General features: G+C 36.2%; 1 protein-coding gene and 1 non-coding gene across 5 annotated transcripts in view; one reads left to right on the top strand and one right to left on the bottom strand.

Annotated features, from left to right (window-relative positions):
- Positions 1 to 12,473, top strand: part of LOC126248676 (superoxide dismutase [Cu-Zn]-like) — a 345,741-nt gene extending 333,268 nt beyond the window's left edge. For all 4 annotated transcript variants that reach the window (XM_049949912.1, XM_049949923.1, XM_049949934.1 and 1 more), the window contains one exon: positions 12,140 to 12,473. In XM_049949912.1, the coding sequence (XP_049805869.1) occupies positions 12,140 to 12,242 (103 nt within the window). In that variant the 3' untranslated portion in view covers positions 12,243 to 12,473. The remainder of the gene's footprint in view (positions 1 to 12,139) is intronic.
- Positions 12,474 to 22,051: 9,578 nt separating this feature from the next.
- On the bottom strand, positions 22,052 to 22,126 carry Trnas-uga (transfer RNA serine (anticodon UGA)). The gene has a single exon. It is a non-coding gene; the product is annotated as a tRNA-Ser (tRNA).
- Positions 22,127 to 23,132: the final 1,006 nt, after the last annotated feature.

The following is a 23,132-nucleotide window of genomic DNA, read 5'->3' as shown; positions in this document are numbered from 1 at the left end:
ATAAACTTCCATCATATTTGAGCATTCTATTGTGCTTTACGTGTGTGAAATTGTGACTGATTGATTTCTGTGTTATTCTGTGTGTTCTGTGAGTTTTTCTCATAATGGCTGAAACACCTCGAAGGCAAGGGACCTTATTCTTTAAAGTGTACTTGTCCTTCAAATGTGAGGCAAATTCAGCTTAACCAGTCTGCAATGTTGCCAAGTTGCAGAAATGTAGCGTAGTTGCTGTCTATGCACTTTCAGCTGAGTGGACAAGGCAGCTTTCCTTGTGAGCTGCACAGCCAGATTCTATTAATACTATCACAGATTATAAGTGATCTTAGACAATGCCTCCCCATATATGTTGACGCAAACTGTCACTGAAGGCCAGCAAAGTGGGTGTCATGGGGTTGTCCTCAATCCAAACATGACTATTGCAGCTCTTGAAGACACCATCATGGGTGAAGAAGCTTCATATGAAAACAATGCAAACTATATGAAGTTTGGCACTACAACATCGGTTTGCCCCCATTGCTTGCAGATGTTCTTTATGATAGGGGTGTAATACCTATTCCCCCAGTATTCTCCATATTGTATCCTTCAAAGTGTGTGTTTCAGGGCAAGTTGATGGGTGCTTATTGCTGGGTAGTTGGCCACATGATCCAACACCATCTCCTCAAAGTCTGGTTTTCAAATATGTCTTTGGCGGGAACCTTGGCTGGCTCTTTGTGGCATGAATGGCCCCATTTCTAGTAAGTTGATATCCACAGGAATAAATTTCTCCCAGTTAGGATGACACCTGTTGGGAACGTACATTCTTGCCACTTTACAGGCACTAAATCTTCATGCACCATACATTAAATACAAGTCTGCCAATGCTCATCATCAGAAATATTTCATCTTTGCCTGTGCATCAGCCACTGTACAGAGTCACACACCTCACCATGGACAGATCAGAAGCTGTCTCATGCGGTGGACAGCTGACACCAGGGATAGTGGTGTGCATGTGGCACAAGTTAACACACTGGTGTGATGCATGCCGTCATCGCATGACACACATGTTATGAGCCAAGTTGTATACAGCATGTTTGTTTGGTAGTCAGTGGTGTACGCTATTTATCACATGTTGCCTGTTCCAGTGTACAAGACACATCAGGGATCTTTATGAGAGTGCAAAGGAACAACATGCAGTTTTGCAATATGTGCATTCAAACTTATAGTCATCATTTTCAACAGTTACTATGCATTGTATGTCCATAACACAATAAACTTGCATTTCTGACCATTGGTTACCTATCTCAAAATAATTGGTTATAGACCCCCTATCACCTGTTTCAGTGTGACCCAATAGAGTTCAGACACCCATTACGTAGTGTGATGCACTAATCCTGATAACTGGCTCTGTGAATAACTTAGCTGATGAACACAGAATCATTTAAACTACTCTAACTGCTGTTTGCCTTTCGCAAAAAAAGTAGTTTTAAATGCAAGTGCTTAGCCGGCTTATACATAGGTCAAGCCTGATATGAATTAGAGCATTATTAATTATAGAAAATAATTAACAAATAGACACAGCAAACAGTCATTAGAAAACTCCATTAATTTATGAAAATTTGTCTTGCTATTATTGGCTCTGAGCAAAGTTCGCTATCAAATGGTATGTATTAACAAAATACAGCATTTCCTGAGCAGTATTCTTTGTTAAATTTAATACAAGATTGCAGTAATTTAATTTTTTTTATAGAATAATGAACAATTTCAATCTGTTACTTATACAAACTAATTAATATTAAATTAATAAAAGCTATTGGGTAAAGAAGAATATTCATTTCGTGAATTTATTAATTCCACAAAGAGACAGATAGGCTAGCCAGCAAAAACATAAAAGAACTCCCAGATTAAGAGACAACAGACATGTCATTAGGAAGAAATAGTTGTTGTTTGGGACAGTTTCATCAAAAATCTCTAAATTCATACTTGTGTGGTGCCTTTGTTTCATCTTCACCTACCTTGTTCTCATACCAAGTGGGTCATTTTCAGACTGAGTTTAGTGTTACTTGCTTCCTACCTCATTTCCTCATACAACCCCCAACTAATTTTACTTTCTTGCCCGGAGCAGGAACCCATTGTTCAAATAGGCTGGAGTACTATTATCTTTCTTAATTGTGCCTGTCAACATTACTGGGAGTTAGTACTCTTATGAAAATACATACTATATATCTCATTTATCTCTCTGTAATTTAAAAAAAAAAATCATAAGATTAAATTTTATGAGCGTTCTTTACAAATATTGACACCCTATTATTACATGCTATATGAGATGACCTTTCCTCAAAACTGGCCATGAAATGGCAAAATTGGCAAATTTAGTTTTAAAGTTACTTGCTGCTGTATATCTTTGTTGATAAATTTTAAATACAGTATAGTCTGTCGGTAAACTGAAGAGTGAGCGCGCGAGTCCCCACTCTGCCTACCCTGCTACGTCACATGGCGCTTCTACAGGCTGTTCCACAACGTAGTACAGTCTTTGTCGCGATGCACGCTTTAAATCTGTGACGATGCCGTGTACAGATACGTCCCGTCTGCGTTTATTTTTGGACAAATGCTTTAAGATTATAAGGAAAACAAAACATTATAGAGTAAATAATATTAACGTAAGACGGAAGTCAGGATTCTACTACAAACATAGAACCGAATGTCTATTCATATGAATGTATGTTCCTCTATTCGTAAGACGAACCAGATATAGTGCAATCAGTCTGTAGAATTTAAGGCTTGTTCTTACTTTGTGTTTCTACTAAAAGGTAGAAGTTTTCTTTGAAGGGCTGCCTTAAAACTTAACAATTCTTGCAACACGAAGAGTGCTTAAAAAGTAACCAGAAATTTATAATTACGTGTGTTGTATTAGTTCGATTCGCACTGCTTTTTTTGTCATTGTCTTCGTGAACATGTCTGAAAAGTATTTCCAGGTAAATTCCAATTCACGCAATGTTTTGTGTAAAACATCTTTCTGCAACGAAAATGTATTTTTTGTTTCACGCCAGTGAGTAATTTCCGTAATGTGGGCATTATTTTTTGGTTTATGTAAAAGTCCTCCATTGTTTGTCGAATGACCGATTTTGTGAAACTGTCTATAACGATGGGTTTCCTCCCTAAATTATTAGTTTTCCTTCGCGGCGATTCCAGTAAACCAAGCGCCTTGTTTTCGCGTACCTTCCTTATGCGTCCTATTTTGGCGAGGCTGACGTTTGCATAAACTGCAGCCCTTTGATTGGGACTGGTAATATTAGCCAACCGTTCTTTTTGTGTAGCCTCCTTTAAACACAAGCTGTAATTACGTTAGAGACGATCGAACTCTCGTTCTGCGCAAGTATCTTCTTCGTATTCTGCACATTTTCTTGCAAATGCAGGGCGATTATCCGTCACTTCCGGATACTGAAGTATATCAGGGAGTACATAGAGTCAACTGACTGAGATTGGCAACTAAGATCCCACAAACAGAAACGACGTATATCACTGCACGCCGAAGTACACTGCTAGATAGGTAACGGGCAACTGATTTTGGGTTGCCCTGTAGGCCAGTGGCAGGGTTCTTCCGGGAAAGGCCACTTCCCCCACCAAAAACACTGCTCGCTCTTGAGTTTACAGACAGACTATATATGTACATAAAAAGAGGGGTGATACTTAAAGTATTAATTGAAATCAGAAAACCAATATTCTTTGTTGGTCAGAAATGTGAAGCTACAGATATGTGTGTATCTGAATGTGAAAGAAATTGAAGGCTTCAATGAACAAATGCAGCTGTTGAGGGGTAAATATCATGTGTGTAAATTACATTGCTAGCAACTCTATACAGTGAATTAATGAATATATGTCAATATTTACTGAAACTGAAAATTAATAGGTAAATGCTAGGCAGTCCTGGCTGAATCTGCGGATGACAGATGTCAGATACCATGTAATATTCACTTTCTGTGAATACTGCAGAAGATGGTTTTGTGCCATATTTCATTAACATCACTTTCCCTTGTGTTTTTTACTTCTCTGTTTAAAAATCCATTTGGTGGAATGCACATCTCCAGTCTACATTGCATGTGATAAGAGGTTTTTGGTGCAACAACTGTAAATCAGTAAATTGGAAACAGGTAAATAATGTGAAGTATCTTAAAACTATGTGTTTTACCTGTGGTAAGTGTAACTGACTATTTGTTAGAGAATGACTACATTACTTTACCACTGACAGCATAAATGGAAGTAATTATGTTCATAATCAAACACAATTTAAAGGTAAACTGGTCATACAGTAAATAAAGCATAGCACTGAAATGATACATTACTCATGAAGACAATTTATCATAATTTAATGCATATTAGACCTTGTGTAAAAGGGGAACCACAGTGCTTAATGTCCAGATCTTTATTGCATGCTAACATATATGCACACGTCACCTATTAGGTGCAGACACTGTAATGTAGAAGCTAAGCCATGTTGTAGCTTTGCAAATTCCACAGACACATTGATTCCACAGAGACTAAAGTCTCAGTCACCTACCTGGTGCACACACTGTAATGTAGAAGCTAAACCACACTGTAGCTTTGCAAATTCCACAGACACATTGATTTCTCAGAGACTAAAGTTATGTTGCCAGGAAGGATAAGCCATAAAATGGACCTAATACACCTTTAGATCATTTTCCCTTTCTCATACACTCTGAGATTGCAAAATATTAACTGGCATTTAACACAATAATGAAAAATCCTGAGTGAAATAGAAATAACGATACAAAAAAAGAAAGCCCTTCACTACATACAAATTGTTTGTTTTGAGCACAGATAGGCACCTGAGGAAGATGATTAACATATGAACTGACCGGAGTGGTGTGTGTGTGTGTGTGTGTGTGTGTGTGTGTGTGAGTGAGTGAATGAGTGAGGGCGCATGTATGCATTCACACTCATGCACTGTCTCAAGTTTGAAAGCTGAGCTTAATGTCACTGCTTTTGCTTTGTTTTTATGCTTCCTATTTCTCAACTCTTCATCTATAGTGAAAATTTATTAACGTTCGTGTACAAAAAAAAAAAAAAAAAAAAAAAAAATGAATTTGAAGTATTTGGGGTGACAGTATTACTGTCTCAGATGTTTGTGGAAGGATGGGACCAAACTAGCAAAGAATGAGGTATGATATGAAACATAATGCATCAACATGATGCACAGTTACAGTTCAGAATTCAAATGCAAATGAAACATTAGCTCAAAGTAAATACCAAGTATTTAATAGAAAGATAACTGCAATTACATCAACAGCTAGAGAATTATATCTAAGATTACATTTGGAAGTTAAATTGTAACCTGAGGATGTGACACATATTTCCTATGCTTCAAGATTGCTGGTCTTTCACCAGTAGTATGGTACCATGTATTGTCATGACAGCCCTTCATAACAGGCAAATGATATAGCATAATGATCATAAGCTCAGCAGCATTCATTATAACTATTCTGACTGACAACAGTGTGATTGATAATAAGATATATTATTTGAAATACAGCTGTATTTATTACACTCTTAAATATATGGATTCAAAACAAAATATCTTCACAACTATGGAAAAACCATGCAAAACTGTCCCACCAGTGGATGATATTGAAACAGGAACTTTCTTCAGATAGTTGCTATGAGCATGATCATTTCACATCTTATAATGTAATAAATTTACCACTATTTATTGCTGATTGTAACAATTGTAGTACTTATTTTAACTACAATCTAAGACATGATATAGTTTCAAAATGCTGGAGGAAGTTAAAGAAAGGGTCAACTTTAATAGCAAATGATAGATTTTAGAAAAACAAATTAAATGATTTGAGATAAGTTAAAGTGGTAAACATCCAAAATTGTTAATATTAATCAACATAGAAAAACTGAGTGACACTGTCAAAAATTCATTAAAGATAAAATAGTAACATATAGTGAGACAGACATACTACCTTCAGAGATTAATATACAAGATATGTATCCTTAAATTTATTGGCATGGGAAACATCACAAGGCCTGTTTGTGACATTCTACACTGGAAACAGAGAAGTGTTAAATGTCACGAAATGTTATGTCCTGCTTCAGATATTTTAGATGAACTTGAGATTATCAGAGGATAATTGCAAAATTATCTTGTAAAGAATGTTGCTAAAATTTTATGGCTTGTTTGAAGTGGGATGACCAGAAACACTATATTATGCTGTACATGACTGTTTTAAGAGGATTTTCATACTAATTCTGAGAAAACTAGTATTGATACTGATTTGTCTGACAAATTTTAATATAAACTTCAGGTAATTGGAGTCATTGTGTTAGTTCTTTGGTTGTAATTTGTTTTGAATTCTGAAGATAGGAAATCTTATTGTTATTATTATTACTATTATTGATATTTGGCTACCCTGGCTAAAATTTTCTGAAGTATAATTTTTAAGTAATGCTGCGTACTTCAACATCTAAATTTCATTCTCTTACACAGTGTACTGCAAACTGAAAATATAACACACTGTTGTGCAGATTCAGACATCTAACTGAAAAATTAAATGTGGTGTCGCACTGTGCTCATATATCTGTTTCTTACTTGTTTGTAATTCTATTCCTTACTTAAACAATGGAAAGACCAGGTTGGAATATCAACAGTATTATGAAAAGGATAGATTGCTATTCACAGAGAAGAAGACACACTGAGATGCAGACAGGCACAATGAAATGACTCTTACACATTTAGCATTCAACCAAAGCCTTCTTCAGAAAAGAAATGCACACAATCACACAAGCAAGCACACCCCATGTGTACGTAACTGCTGTCTCTGGCTGCTGCGGCCAAAATGCAACTGTTGTTCTGAATGGAAGCAGCAATATGGAGTGAGGTGGGTAAGGGAGAGGGATAGCAGGGTTCATGTAGGGGGAGAGAAGAGCACTGTATGGAGGAATGTGAAGGGACGTTATGATGGCAAGACAAGGTACTGGATTCAATATATCACTTTATGAAACCCCTACTTTTATATGAGCAGGCTGTGTGGGTAGGAAGGGGAAGGGAGGGGGAGTACAGGAATTAGTGAAGGACAGGAGCAGAGAAAGAGAAAAGACTGGTGGGTGTGTTAGCAGAGAGCAGTGCAAAATGAGGGTGATGGGACAGAGGGGATAGAAACTGCTGGGTGGAGGGTTGGCCAACAGTAGGTTACCACCAACAGCACCCATATTTCGACAGCTCCCATCCCCTCCACACCAAAAAATCCCTCCCATGTAGCCTATCTACCAAGAGTCAGTATATCTGTAGTGACAAGAGCTCCCTTGCCCAACATGATAATTGCCCTTTTAAAATAGTTCCAACTGGAACCCACACTCCATTGTAAGTACATATAAAGTACCTAACAGTATAGCCCAACAATAAAAATGGTGCTGGTATTTTTCTGCACAAAATTAGAATTTCCAATGGTTCGTCTGAGAATTAAAAACATTAAAGAAGGTCCATAAGGGAAGAGAAAGCAAGTATTATTTTATTTTTGATTAAAATGCTGAAAATGAGTTATAAGGCCTTGATATTAACGTCAACTGGTTTTTCTATTGCAATAAGTGTCACTAGCTTATAGTGCTTTTGTAAGTTTCTAGTAAACAGCCTAACTGACAAGGAGCTTGAAAATATATTATCAAGAAAAATGCATATTTGTTTCATATTCTCACTGCATTGTGAAAATCAAAGACTACTTTGAATACTGTTGATAGTATTCTGTTTTATTCCATTTATGCATGAGTGGAGAAAGTTTCTGCTTTTATACATCAACATTTTGTGGAACAATTTTCACAATTCTTTCAATGCTTTTCCTTTTAAAGCTCTGAATCTCTCTGTAACAATTACCTATGGTCAGAACAAACAAAACATAAGAATACACTGCACATGAGTCATCTAGGTAGTCACCTTTCCATATGTGCTTCCCTCACATTTCTTCTGACAGATCTAAAGTTTTTCCTCTGTACAGCTGACAGGAGGAAATCATCTTGAAACATTCTCCAAAATAATGATAAAGCTGTCATACACTAATTTCAATCCCAATGAATTTTATTACTACATATTATTATATCTAATAATGTACTGTTTTTGCACTTTTTGCTGTAGACCTTCCATAAGTTCTCTTGGACAATTTTTGCGAAAGCTGAAAATTTCTTGTGTGACCATCATTTGGTAAAAAGATCATATTCATGAACTTGATTCAAAATTAGAAATGAAAGATAATCCAATAACTTTGCCCAGAAAATTATATTTACATCTTTATACTGTGCCACAATGGATTACAGAATTCATTGTGATTGAATTCATGCACATCAACTTTCTTATGATTGATACAGACATCAAAAATGCAGTCATAAGAATGTTACTCAGAATTCCTACATTTTTGGTGTGTGATCACAGAGAGATGGTCTGTTATCAATATTTATTTTGGTATCTATTTTGTTTTGTACGTTATTGCAAGACGATTAGAAGATCAGGACAGATTTCATTTATCACTGAATGGAAATTACATATTTTACTTTTACTTGAATTTATTTCCATTATTAATCTTACAATATATCCATCAGTCATTAGTCCATTAAATTTCCACTTTTTGCCAAACCTACAGTCACTCAGCACTGAAAAGTGTTTGACATCACACTTTACACATGGTAGGATCCAATGCTTGTTGTGCTATTTTCTACATGCACTACACCACTACCAGAAAGCTTAATGCACTGCTCATCAAACTGCAGCAAACCAAAACATTCTTGTACTTGTCTTGCACAGTGGGCAAGTGGGTTTTACTTTCCCAATTCCCAGACCAAATTTTTTCAGTAAATTCACTATTATCAGATTTAAACTTTATCTTAGTTGTAAAGTTAGTTCTGAACATAAATAAAAAGACAAAACTTAAATTTTTGTTTCATGTTTCATGAAATTATATGTAAGAAATCCTTTTACAGTAAGCGCAATGATGCCTTAAGCTTTCATAAGTCACTGCCTTAATTCCTACATCAAATTGTGGCTGTTGTGTAGTATGCTTCAAATTATATTTCTTGTGTATTTTTCACTTGAGTTTAAATTAAATTCCTAATTTTTCTGTGGAACAAAAAAACTATAAGGCTGTTAAAACAACATGAAACTCTTCTCCACACGCACATCAGTCAGTAAAGCAAGTTATCATTGATGTAACATTTTGACAACCTAAAGATGCATCTGAAAAGTAATGAAAAAAATAACCATGACTAAAATATCCTGACTTGGAAGTACTGAAAAACAGCACAAACTGTTACAGAATGTGTGTGTGTGTGTGTGTGTGTGTGTGTGTGTGTGTGAAAGAGAGGGAGAGGGAGAGGGAGAGGGAGAGAGAGATAGAGTGAGAGAGAGAGAGAAGGGGAATAGACTGAATATCTTATATCTAGAAAGAATAAACAAGAGGTTGAAACAATCTAACAGAAAAATGACTCATTAAAATAAAAACTCATATTTAATTGAAAATGATGGAACCAAAAGCATTTATAAATACAGTTTTATCGAGCACTGCAGAAAAGTTATAATTCAGTCTTTAACATTTTAACTTTTACTTTCCCCATAGCAGCAAAACACAGTAAAAGAAAACACAGGTGGTTTAGAAGAAAATGCTCGCCAGATGGTACATGCACTGAGTCATCAATTTTGAATCAAAATCTCTGCTATTATTGAGTTGTTGCCTTTATTCCTAAATTATTTACATTCTACCAGAATTTTCTAGACCATATTTAGAAAGAACATATATGTAGGTAAATGGAATATAAGGAGAAGATTCATACTTCAGAACTATACCAATTGGCATTCTTTATTCCTCTGTGGTCTGCAGTTCCCAGAGGTTTTCCTTTCTTTTCTAAATAGCTTTCAAACAGAAAATTTTAATAAAGGAAGTTCAAGAGCAATCCCCACCATTAAATAAATCATTGTCTTTTCAAATATTTACTGAAATGACAGTTTGATATGCATTTATTGTAGCTTTGACTATTTTTTGAGAATATTTACTATGGTGTATTACTAAATTCTCTTCATTTCAGTTTCTGTTTACGTATTTCTCTTCTGAGATCTAACAGCAAATAATTACTCATCTCTCAACAGATTTCTACACCATTCATTTTTTTCCTTTTCTCTCTCTTGCTCACAAGAACTAATGATTTCATTCTAAAATTTGTTACTAAGACCATTGTCCATTATTTTAGTGAAGTGTTTTATAAGATAATTCTCAAATATATAGCCATAAGTCTGATATGCTTTATGAAAACAAAATTAACACTATAGAGCATAAAAACTTTTAAGCTTTGGTTAATGTGATAAGTTTTATTTGCATACCATTTGATTTTATCATATTTATTCATCTCTAGATGGGTTACATTACATAAATGTCATTAGTTATTAGCAGGTACCCTTGTGTGACCCACTGACAATAATCATTAACACAGGTCACAGAGGTTCCTTTCACTAGCTACAAATGGATTTCCTGGTTTGACTCCTGTGAGTGTCCCATTAAATCCTTCAACATGTTCTGTAGACCCCACTGGAAAACAGAACCTTCATAAATGTGGAATGAGTGATGGTAAACATTAACAAAAGACTATCAAATTAAATAATCTTCATCACTACTCTGTATTACCAATAAACTATCACTACGCTGCTTAGTGGTATTCATACTTACACTACCTATATTTAACTTAGTAAATTTGAAATAAAGCAACTACTTTTAAAACAAAAAGAAAAATCTGTTTCTCTTCCATAACACTAAATATTTATGTGGTGGATAGTATGGACTCAGAATCATGTATTTAAATGAGAAACTGAGCATGTACAAAAAGCACTAACATAATAGGCAAGCTGCTGAACTGACATTAAATCAAACTGGTTTCACTAGTCACAAAACATCTGTTCATCTGTCGTTATTCTAGATTAGGTACAGAAATGGATTCAGTATATTACTTTAAGGAACCCCTATGTTTTCATAAGCAAACTCGGAAATATATTTTTGTATACATTGCAGTGGTTAGTCACTACACACACACACACACACACACACACACACACACACAAAAGCATTTCATGGTCTACTATGTCAAATGCTGTTGTCAGACAAGTACTGTGCCTGTTCAGTGCCAGTTAAAGGGCCCAAGCAACACAACTGCCATTTGTGGTGGAGGGAGGAGGGAGGAGTGGGAGGGGCAAGATGAGAGGCCCACCGAAGTGCTAGATTCATATACACTGCATATCACAATTAATAGCGAAAACTGAACCTAGTGAAAGTGTTTGATGGAGAAGGGGGTAGAGGTGGCATTAACTGATATACTACTTCTTTGGAAAAATGTTCTCTAACTGGTCTTTTGTAAGGAAATGATCCAAAAATCAGTTTTCATAACAGGGGGTACAGTTTTCCGAATGTATAACTACAATAGCACGTGCCTCTAATTTTGAACTTCAACAGGCAGGGAAAGTAGTTTTACTTGTTTTAGGTACTTGACTAATGACCTAGATACAATTTCTTCATTTACATGGTAGCTTGATGTTCTTTGATACTTTACCAAGTCAATATAATTTAGCATTGAGCCAACTTCATTGATTTTGTCTGTTTTGGATTTTTGATGCCTGTCTCATGCTTGAAAATAGTCCACAATGGTATGCTTTTTTAACTGAAATTCATTTTAGCGCTGTGGGGCTTACTTGTGCATTTTTTTATCTTTTTTGTGGGTTTATATTCAATTTGTTTTTGACAGAGGTAAAATTGATTTTATTCTCTATTTTTTTTACCTAATCCTGTTTATTTAATGTTACAATAGAATGCAATACTTCATAAAATATTTCACCAAAATTTAATTTAAATGAGAAGAAACTAGAAAATTTACTATTTACTTGTAATACTGTGCAAACTTTGTCACATTTGTACAACTAACTGTCCAGTTACTGTTTATATACTTCAGAATCAAACATGGTGGAAGATACTTATGAATAAATGTTGTGGGAAACATGAATAATTATGAAATTATTCCTTTCAGAGAATTGAACATTGACTTTTGTATAACAAAACAGTTACTTGTGTTAGTCAAAAGATCTGTTCTCTTAATTTTCATTAATAATATTTCTTTTCAGGTCACCTGTCACACCATGGCATAACTCAGCATCTACTGCAAGATTTGGCCCTGCCGTTTTCCTGTCAACAGCTGTTCTCCTTGCTGTGTCATACCTCATGTAATAACTGTATAAATTTGTAATGTAAAAACAATGTGATGCATCTAAAGTTTAATTTTAACATAATCATGCAGTTTTTGTTAAGCAAGTGTGAATGGAAATACCTTTATGTGACAGTTTATTAACTACATAAACTTATTTAATAATGTATATTGCTGTTTAGTGTCATATATATGTAGTTAACTTTAAACCTGTGTACATTATAAAATACTTTTAAATAAATGTTGTTTCTATACTTATGTGTCTTGAGAGAGTAAACTATGGCAACAAGTTAGCAAATACCAGTTCTTGCAGTCAAACATCATGGCTATACTATGGCAGCCATGGATTATTTATTTACTTTTTAAACTGATATTTTTATTTCATGAATACCTAATTTTTTTGCAACATGTATATGTCTTGCCCAAACAGTCTTTCTTTCCTCTCTGATGCCTATAGAAACACCTTTCAAGTTTCTAAAGGTGAGAATAGTTTATTCTGCTTTTAGATGTTTCTACGAGCAGTGGCTACTTGGATTTTTGCCAGCTGAGAGTAAATACTGTTTAGTCATTTTATCTCTGAATTGCATTTTCCTGTTGATACATATTCATTTGCATATCTGTCCGTCTCCACTTCACTTATGACTGATAGCATACATTTGTCAGCTCCAAATGTTAGTTCTAATCTTTACTGATATTCAATGCACGATTGCTATCACTGTTGTTGGTAACTCTTCTTGAGTAAGATAGAGCTTACAGCCCTTTAACTTTAGCACACTGTTGCTACATTCATCCACTCATTTTCCACATTTTATAGATTGTATTATGCAGGGCAGCTACTAAGAAAGTGGGATGAATCATGAAGTACATTGAGAAATAAAAGCATCTTCCATAAGTTAAAATCTGTACACTGTATCAATAGTTAACTGTCATTAAACTACTGTACACCACTTCTACTTAGCACAGTAAAGTTAGCAAGAAAGCTATTTCTTTGAAAACAGCTGCTGTTTTTTCAGTTTATTGCTAAATTAATATTTGTGTGGCCACTTCACCATACAATGAAAACATTAAACACAAAAGTTAGAAGATGAAAATATTTTTGCCACGTTAAAAAATTCAACAGCGATAGTGTAGGGCAATCTAATATTGTAGAATCTTTCACAAACATTTCTTTAAATGCCAGCTCAAGTTCAGTACCAGCCATATCCAGAGAGATTAAAGAATCTGGTATTTTGGAGATTCCTTCAAGTCGAAAACAATTTTCAGTACCTTTTTTCATCACCAAATTCGATGCAGAATGTGATACACATAATGCATCTATTACAATGAAGCATAAAAATATTGTATTTTTATTGTCAGTAAAAATTTTCAGATTAATTGCTTCTACAGTAAATTTTCAAATTTTGTGTAATAATTTGATAATACAATTCTAAAACACTCATGTTAATAGGCAAAAAATATCAGGTATGTCAAACAACTACCAATAATAATTGTAGCTTTTCACTATCAAAAAACCTTACCCAAATTGGAAGCAACCAAATCAATGGACATATCAACCTCTATGCACATATTTTTGTTCACTGTCTAATTGACTGATAATGATCTTAAATAGCTGTGTCTTGCTGATACTGTATTTATTTCCTTAGAGGTTTTCTCACCTGCTTGAGGCTGTACCTCAAACAACGAAGTTTTATTGGTAAAATAAGCAAGTTTTATCAGGATTGAAGGCTTTTTCATATTGGGTTGTTCAAGTATGGAAGGTATTGTAGACAGCAACCTATCTCTAGTCATTGCTGGTAGATCTTGGTTAGCTTCACCACAAACATTTTCTTAAGACTATGTCATTCCTTTTATTGAAATATTTCAACCAGTCTGGGTTTGCAGAAAATCCTGCTTGTTTTGTTAAGTTTGTCAGCTCTTTTTGGTGAAAGATACCCTGATGTGGCATATGTGAACCAAACTTCTTAATGTTTAGCCATTCTCATACATTTTCTCTCAACATACTATGCTCAAATATTCCCATAATATAATCTTTGCTTTTATTATAATTGATAGTGATACCAAAATCTTTATAGATTTTTTTTTATTTGACATCAGTTTTTCTGCAGTAACATTAAGAAACTCCACCTTCTTTTTAGGTCAATTAGTAAATCATTTTGGTCCTGATTTCTCAGCCATAATGTATAAACCAGAATGAAAAATGCTCCTAGCAAAGCACAGAAAAGGCAAATATGCTCTGGGCAGAATTAGGGATGTAAAAGACTAACCTTGTATGTTCAAAGACATTTAAATCAAAATATCATGAAATATTCACAACGTTTTACTTGTTAGTTGGTTGGTTGTTTTGGGGAAGGAGACCAGACAGCGAGGTCATTGGTCTCATCGGATTAGGGAAGGACGGGGAAGGAAGTCGGCCGTGCCCTTTGAAAGGAACCATCCCGGCATTTGCCTGGAGCGATTTAGGGAAATCACGGAAAACCTAAATCAGGATGGCCGGACGCGGGATTGAACCGTCGTCCTCCCGAATGCGAGTCCAGTGTCTAACCACTGCGCCACCTCGCTCGGTTTACTTGTTAGTATTAGTACCCATACCTACCTGATCCAACAAAGAAAACACTAAAATTTTGAAAAGAAAAGGTATTTATGTTTCAACATAATCTCCTTTCAGCTCTATACACTTTTTCCAGCCATGTTCAATAAGTTTGATACCCTTTTTGTAATGAGAACTGTCTTAACTCCTCAAAATAGCCATTACCTACCAGCATCACATCTTCATTTGGTGAAAATTCTCGATCAGTGAGCCATTTTTTTCAAGTTTGAGAACAGAAAATAATCTGACAGGATGAAATCTTGTGAATAGGGTGCATGAGGTTGCAATTAAAATTTCAATTCATTAATTCTGGACATTGCAATAATGAACTTGTAAGTTGGTGCATTGTCCTGAAGAAACAACACTTTCTTCCTGACCAAATGTGGCCGTTTTTACTTGATTTTTTTGCCAGAACACTGCAATAAGTTTGCATAATACTCAACATTGATAGTTTTTTCCTTTTTCAAGATAGTCAATGAAAGTTATCCCACACACATCCCAAAAAGCCAATGCCATGACCTTGCCTGCAGATGATATGGTCATAGCCTTCTTTGGGACTGGTTCATCAATTTGCGTCCATTGTTTTGAATGTTCTTTTGTCTCAGGAGTGAAGTGGTGGACCCATGTTTCATACATGATTATGAAATGGTGCAAAAAATCAGCTTTGTTGCTTTGAAACTTTGCTAAACACTCAATTGAAACGTCTTCACAACACTATTTTTGCTCAAGTGTCAGCAGATGCAGCACAAACCCTGCACACAGTTTTCTCATGTCCAAATTTTTGAATAATATGCAATGCACCACACTTTTTGAAATGCCTACTATGTCTGCTAGCTTGCACACTTTCAGTCAATGATCATCCAGTACCACTTTGTGGATTTTCTTCATTATTTCTGGCATCATCACCTCATTTGGTTGACAGAACTAGGACTAGATGATTTGCACAGTTTGCCTGTGATCCAGCTCTGGTTCATTGTCCAAGACTTGCTTATAACACTGTGACATAGTTTCAGTAAGACAGATGTTTCAATGTCTATACAAGTGGCTTCTGGCGTGGGCTAAACTAAAAGCTTTTTACCCCATATTCCTAGCTCAAATAAAAACTGAGCACTAAGACTCCACCTCCCCCACATCCTCCTCACCCCCTACAACCACGATTCTGCACATGGCCTTTTCAGACATACTTGTTACAGGGCTTCCATTCTGGAATGATAAATAAATTTACTGTATGTGTATTTAAAAACACCAAATATTAAGTGATTTTGCAAAAATTGACACACTGTCTTTGGAGAAAAGTCCACATCATTTGTTGTACAAAAGAATTTTTATTGTCCATCTAGATTGCTTTCATTTGTAAAATAACTGGTTTTGGTTCCAAATTCTCAGATAAGATTGGATCAGTTACAAGAATAACTTATCCAACCTACTGGCAAAATTTACATGCTTTGTCACTAGGGGATCAAATGACAGTTGCTGTCTTTACCTGAACCAACAAAATATTGCAATATCTCACACTCTTAATGTTACTCAGAAAACTCTACAGAACAGACCACTGGTCTAGAAGATGATACTCTGAATGCTGTAGCCCATCCTTTACTTGCTAATGCCTAGAAAATCAACTTGAAGCTGAGGAATATCTGTAACTAAAGTAACTGGTCAGCACAATAAAATCTTTATATCACGTCATACACTTAGTTTTCGTGCAATAACACAATTTATTCATTTAATTCATTCTCAGCAAATGGGTTATTTGCAACTCCAGCTGGTTCATAGGAATATACCAGCTTGTGATTGAAAAGTCTCATCCATGTGAAAAGAACTGTAATCGTACCACTCATTCATGAACCAGATCATATTCATGTTAACAATAAAATGTTGCAAAACACTAACCAAATAGCAGAAGCATGAGTTGTTGACAGGAACACACAAAAGAGACTGAAAGCTTGTTACCCTTTCGGAAAAAATCTTTTGATGGGCTTGAGTGCAAATACATACTGCACACAGCTGGCACAGTGTAGGGGAATAGATGCATGGCAGCAAGTTTTCATTCTATTTTGTGTGTGCCTGTTGACATCTCAATATTTCTGCTATTTGATGAGTGGTTTCCTTTACTCCTAAATCACTAACATTCTGCCAGAACTTTCATTGCTATCAAAAGATTACAAACTGATATTTTCAGAAACATTTGATTGTGCATTTCATAGTATTATCCTGGACAAGATAAAATAATATGTTACTCAATTAGAACGGGAAATAATCACCTCTGGTCTAATGTTAAGGTCACTGTTGTTCTTGGCATTCATAAAATGTTTTCCATCATATACCCAAGAGGTAGAAATCAGAAACAGTTCTATTTGCTGAAAATGCAAGTATTATGTTTAACCTTCATGGAGAAGCTTCAGTACTTCAAAATGTGAATAATATTATCTTGAAAAGTGATAACCAGTTCTCTGCAGATGAACTACCACTAAATTTAAATAAAACTCAATACATGCAACTCAGTGGTGCACAGGGCCTGATAACTCTAAATAATGCATAAGAGTAAATCAATAAAAGAAACAGGCTATTCTAAATTCTTCAGTGTTTATACTGATAAGAACCTGAAACGGAAGCAAGATGTTACAGATCTTCCTAAATGTCTAGGTTCTGCAACTTTTGCATTATGGATGATACCAGTTTTGAGAAGGAAATGTTACCTCATGTTTCATATTATCACTCACTAAGTCTTACGGCATGATATTCTGGAGTAACTTGTTATTAAGAAAGTAGTATTTTCGCAAGAAGCAATGGGAGATACTGACAACAGCATCACATTACACTTTTTCCTTGTGAAGCACATTGTGATCAGTTAATTAAACTTTAAAGACAACAGCAGTATTCACAAATATAATACTAGAAGGAGAAATCAAACAATGGAAAATCCAGGATGGAATAACAACAGTATTATGCAAAGGTCAGATTTCTAGTCACTGTATAGAAGAGACGAAGACAGGTACAACTAAAAGGCTGCTACTCATTTGAACTTTTGGCCAGAGACCATACTCATGTGTGTGTGAATTCTACTTTAGAAGAAGGCCTTTAGACCAAAAACTAAAATGTATAGCAGTCTTTTTGTTCATTTAATTTCTTCATTTACTTAACCGGATCTGATTAGGGCCACCAGGCTTCTCTTACATTGGACCTAGGCTTCACACATACAGTATCAATTACATCATAGTTACCTAAGAAATAACAATTTTAATATGACAACCAGTATTAAAATGATTTGAGTGTCTGAAGTGGCAGCATGAGTAAATTAAATTGACTATGAACTGTAAAAGTTAACGCCGCATTACTTGTACTAATGCAGCTGCAGCCACAAATTATGAGAATAGTAATAACAATAATAGTAATGACAATAATTGTGACTGTAATAACATCAGTGATTATGGTAGATAGAAGAAGAATTTGTAGGTCTACAAAATAGATGTTTTCTGATATAGTGAGTTCTGGGTAAAGGAAATTTAAGGATATTGTGTTGGCTAAAAATACTGGGAAATGAGGAAGATCAGGTTGGAAAGAGGGATGCCCAAGGGTAATGAGTGTGTACAGGGAAAATGGTCATTAACTATCTTCTGAAGCTAGAGGGGTTATTTAGTTATCTAATATAATGCAGTAAATTGTTCCAGACTTGGGTTCCTGTTACTGAGAAAGACTTCAAGAAGGTGGCTGAATGGTGGAGTGGGACAGAAAGGATTTTGCTGTGATGGGAATAGGTGTTTCTGCTGTGTTGTTCAGGCAAGAGTGTTAGGGTCAAAGAGAGATATGAGGGAAAATGTTCATTGATAACACAGTAGAGAAGACAGTGAGTACGGAAATCTCTGCACTTGTCTGCCTACAACCAGGATAGCTGGGCGCATGGTGATGAAATGTGATCAAAGAGTCAGACATCACAAATATAATGAACACAGGCATTCATAAGCTGTTACAGGTGCCATGAGCTTTCCTGGGAAAGGCATTCTGGATAACACTGGTGTAATCAATAATTGGAAGTATAAGTGTTTGTACAAGTTTCTTTTTCAAGTCAAGAGAAAAGAGGTTTTTATATTTTTGTAGGGTATGGAGAGATGCAGGTACCTTTTTGTACATTACAATTATATGCTCAGTCCAATTTATATTTTCATCTATTATTAATTCTAGGCTCTTTACTGAAAGAGGGAAGTTGGTATTTGTCCAATTTAGGGCTACAGATGGTAGGAATTTTCAATATTTTGGGCTAATGAATCTAGAATGACCATCCAGCACTGTTTGGGTTTTGGATCGATCAAGCTTTAACCCTATATCCTATGCCCATTTTGGTAGTGCATAAAGGTTGGTACTGAAATTCTTGATAGCTGTCTTCAGGTTTATAGGTTTGCACTTAGATTCAACTGCAGGCCATTAATGTACAAGTAGTATTTGTGATAGGACAAGACTGATGGCACATCTATACAATGAGAAGTGTAGAACCTAATACCAAACCCTGGGGGGATGCCTGATACTACCTTTCTCCACTTGACTTTATGGTGCCAGACATCAGACACTGTTGGGGAGACATCAGGCATGAGTGAAAACATTGTACTGCACTTGGCAAGAAATTTAGGCTGCTAACTTTGGCAAGTAAAATGTGATAGTTGATGTTGTCAAAGGCTTTGCTGAAGTCTAAGAAGCACATGATAGTTGCCTCTTATGCATCCATGGCAAGTTTCAGGTCATCTATTACCTCTATTAAGGCAGGTGTTGTGCTGCAATGTGGGATCCTGACTGGTATTCATCTAGTAGGTTGTTTGTAGTCAGGCAGTTTGCTATCTGGTCATGGACTACATATTCTAAAGTCTTGGACCCTGTACGAAGAATACAAGTACATCAGCAATAAGAGGGTGCTGTGGCAACATCACTTTTAGGTAATGGGTTCAATAGTTCCCTGTTTCCAGGCCTCAGGGAAAACACTTGTGGTTAAGGAGTATTTGAGGATATCTGTTATAGTGGGCAGTACTGTGTCAGTAATAAGCCTCATCATTTGGTATGTGATGCCATCATATCCAGTAGATGCTGAACTGATGTGGATGATGGCTTCTGCGATGATGTTGTAAGCAACATGCTTTAGATAGAATTTTTTGTGGCTACTAACGGTAACTCTCATGAAGTAATCAATGACTCTATTTCATTTGTGTTCGAGGTGTCAGTGTCGATAATGCAAAGTACCAGTTCAGTTCATAGGCTGGGACAATGGGATCATCTGCAGATTTTTCCTTACCTCTATCAAGACCATTCAGGTTTTTCCATAGGACAGCTGGCCTATTTCTGTAGTCGGTTAATATCTTGTCACACCTGAGTTTTGCATTTCTCATAGCTTAACTGAATTTGTTCCACTATTGTTGTAAGTAAAATGTGGGATGCTATTTGTATTCCCTGTGTGCAGCATCTCTGAGATTCATGAACTGTTTTACTTCTTCAGTTAGCCAAGGCACAGATTTCTTTCTTACTTTCCTGGTCTTTAAGGGGAGGGGGCATATTTGTGATACAGTTCAGTAAGTTTGTTTGCAAATCTGTGAAATTTTTCATTTATTCTGAAAAAGGAAAAGAAGATATCCCCCAAGCTATTTTTTGGATCTCAGTTACAAGCTTGTGGTACCTGTCTGCAACTCAACGTCTCCCCCGTATTGTGAGTACCAATGTATCCCTTTCGTAATACTACAGAGAGAAATGATATACGCTATCCATCACTCAATCTGTGTGTGGGACAGAAAGGAGTGAGATATTCAGCTGGAGAATTCTTTGTCCATCTACCCAATAATGTAAGGAATTTCATAAATCGTAAAGTTAACTTCAAACACAAAGCAAAAGCATATCTCCTTGACAACTACTTCTACCCTACAGAAAAAATTTATGAGTGTGCAAATGGTTCAAATGGCTCTGAGCACTATGGGACTCAACTGCTGTGGTTATCAGTCCCCTAGAACTTAGAACTACTTAAACCTAACTAACCTAAGGACATCACACACATCCATGCCCGAGGCAGGATTCGAACCTGCGACCGTAGCAGTCCCACGGTTCCGGACTGCGCGCCTAGAACCGCGAGACCACCGCGGCCGGCTATGAGTGTGCAGTAGCATGTGTGTGTGTGTGTGTGTGTGTGTGTGTGTGTGTGTGTGTGAACACATGCGTGCACACATATGCATGCTCCTGCATGCATGTGTGTGGCCACATACCCAAAGGTGGGAGAGAGAGAGACTGTACACAGTTAAATCATTAAATACACAGCACTGTATGTATCAAAAAAGGGAGGAACTCTTAGCTTCAGAAATCATGTTAATGGACAGTACATTGCTGCATTTTTCCACTGAGAAAGTGAAGTATAATTGCAAAACTGACCCATTCCACATCACAGCAAGATGTGTGTGGTACATGTTTCTAAAACAACAACTTTAACTGTAGATTCAGAGCTAGTACTTATCAATTGTAACTTTGAAAATAAAATAATTCCTTTCATCAATTTTAGCTTGAAATATAAGATACTGTGTATAAAATTATATGAAATTTTTCAGAAAAGCAGCTGAGGTAATACTGACCTGTCCAAAATTTGAAAAGTGTTTCTGGTATCGACAACTACTATCGATGAAAAGTAATGCTAGAGGAGGATGTACTATGAAAGACTCCAGGAAAACACTTTTGAGCCCTTTCATGCTGCAGATATGGTTTCAGTGACTTTCATCCCCATTATAGGCACTCACACTGTTCCATAATTAAAGCACAGTGTAGGGCACTGCTTTCTGGCATAATCCCAGGTATTACTATCAACTGTCCCAAGGTTCAAAAAGTTCAACTGACACTATGTACAAACCAAGCTCAATAGCTGAGGATAGCTAACAAAATGGAACATCTCGATTACACAGCATATAGTAGCATCTTCTAGAAATTCATCAGTTGGCCATGATTTCCAAAAAGTCCATCTGACACTACAGCTAACATTCATGCCACCCTATAATTTTAATATAATATTACTCTATCGCCTATCTACCTGAAATGAATGTCCCGTCAACGTTCTTTTTTTTTTTTTTTTCCAGATTACCTAAGGCAGTTCCATTGATTTTGAATAGTGGGTGGAGATAATGATCTGATAACTATAGTCACATAAAAGATGTAACAACATCCAACTCAGAAGGAGATTTTCACTCTGCAGCGGAGTGTGCGCTGATATGAAACTTCCTGGCAGATTAAAACTGTGTGCCGGACTGAGACTCGAACTCAGGACCTTTGCCTTTCACGGGCAACTGCTCTACCAACTGAGCTACCCAAGCACCACTCACGCCCCGTCCTCACAGCTTTACTTCTGCCAGTACCTCGTCTCCTACCTTCCAAACTTTGCAGAAGCTCTCCTGCGAACCCTGCAGAAGCACTTGCCTGTGAAAGGCAAAGGTCCTGAGTTCGAGTCTCGGTCCGGCACACAGTTTTAATCTGCCAGGAAGTTTCATATCAGCGCACACTCCACTACAGAGTGAAAATCTCATTCTGGAAACATCCCCCAGGCTGTGGCTAAGCCATGTCTATGAAATATTCTTTCTTTCAGGAGTGATAGTTCTGCAAGGTTTGCTGGAGAGCTTCTGTAAAGTTTGGAAGGTAGGAGACGAGATACTGGTAGAAGTGAAGCTGTGAGGATGGGGCGTGAGTCGTGCTTGGGTAGCTCAGTTGGTAGAGCACTTGCCTGTGAAAGGCAAAGGTCCCAAGTTCGAGTCTCGGTCCGGCACACAGTTTTAATCTGCCAGGAAGTTTAAATATCCAACTCATCTGATTGGTTGTTACTGACTTTTCTCACTACTTCTGCTGCTTTGTGCAGCTTTCCTTTCTCTATATTTTTTAACAATTATGATTTGCATACACAAACAATGTTTATACTTGACTGATTTCCAAAAAACAAACTGTTCTTCATAAAAGTAACATAGATTATCTGTAGTAAAATTACCGAACACTTTTGCAAGGCAAAAATTATAGACTTTATATTTAGTTTCCTATACAATATGTTTTAAAAAGAATGTATGCATTACAAAATATTGTGTTGTCAAAACTACCAATCACTGTGCCACAGATAAATTATTGGAGGTAGGCTGCATTGTCTAGTTTATATTCATTGCTACTAGGTGTTGGTTGTCATCTGTTTGCTTGGTTACCATCACATGTTGCAGAATGACCATCCCAAAGTAGAAATCATTATTTGTTCTCAAGTTAGTGAAGTGTAGTTCTGTGATTACGGAATGCAGAAATTTCAGGTTGAGGTATCAAACTGGTCCTCCAAATGGAAGGAACATTT

Source organism: Schistocerca nitens, chromosome 1 (assembly GCF_023898315.1).
Source record: "Schistocerca nitens isolate TAMUIC-IGC-003100 chromosome 1, iqSchNite1.1, whole genome shotgun sequence".
Taxonomy (NCBI): Eukaryota; Metazoa; Arthropoda; class Insecta; order Orthoptera; family Acrididae; genus Schistocerca; species Schistocerca nitens.
Note: the sequence above shows the minus strand (reverse complement) of the source record. Positions and strands in the feature narration are given on the sequence as shown.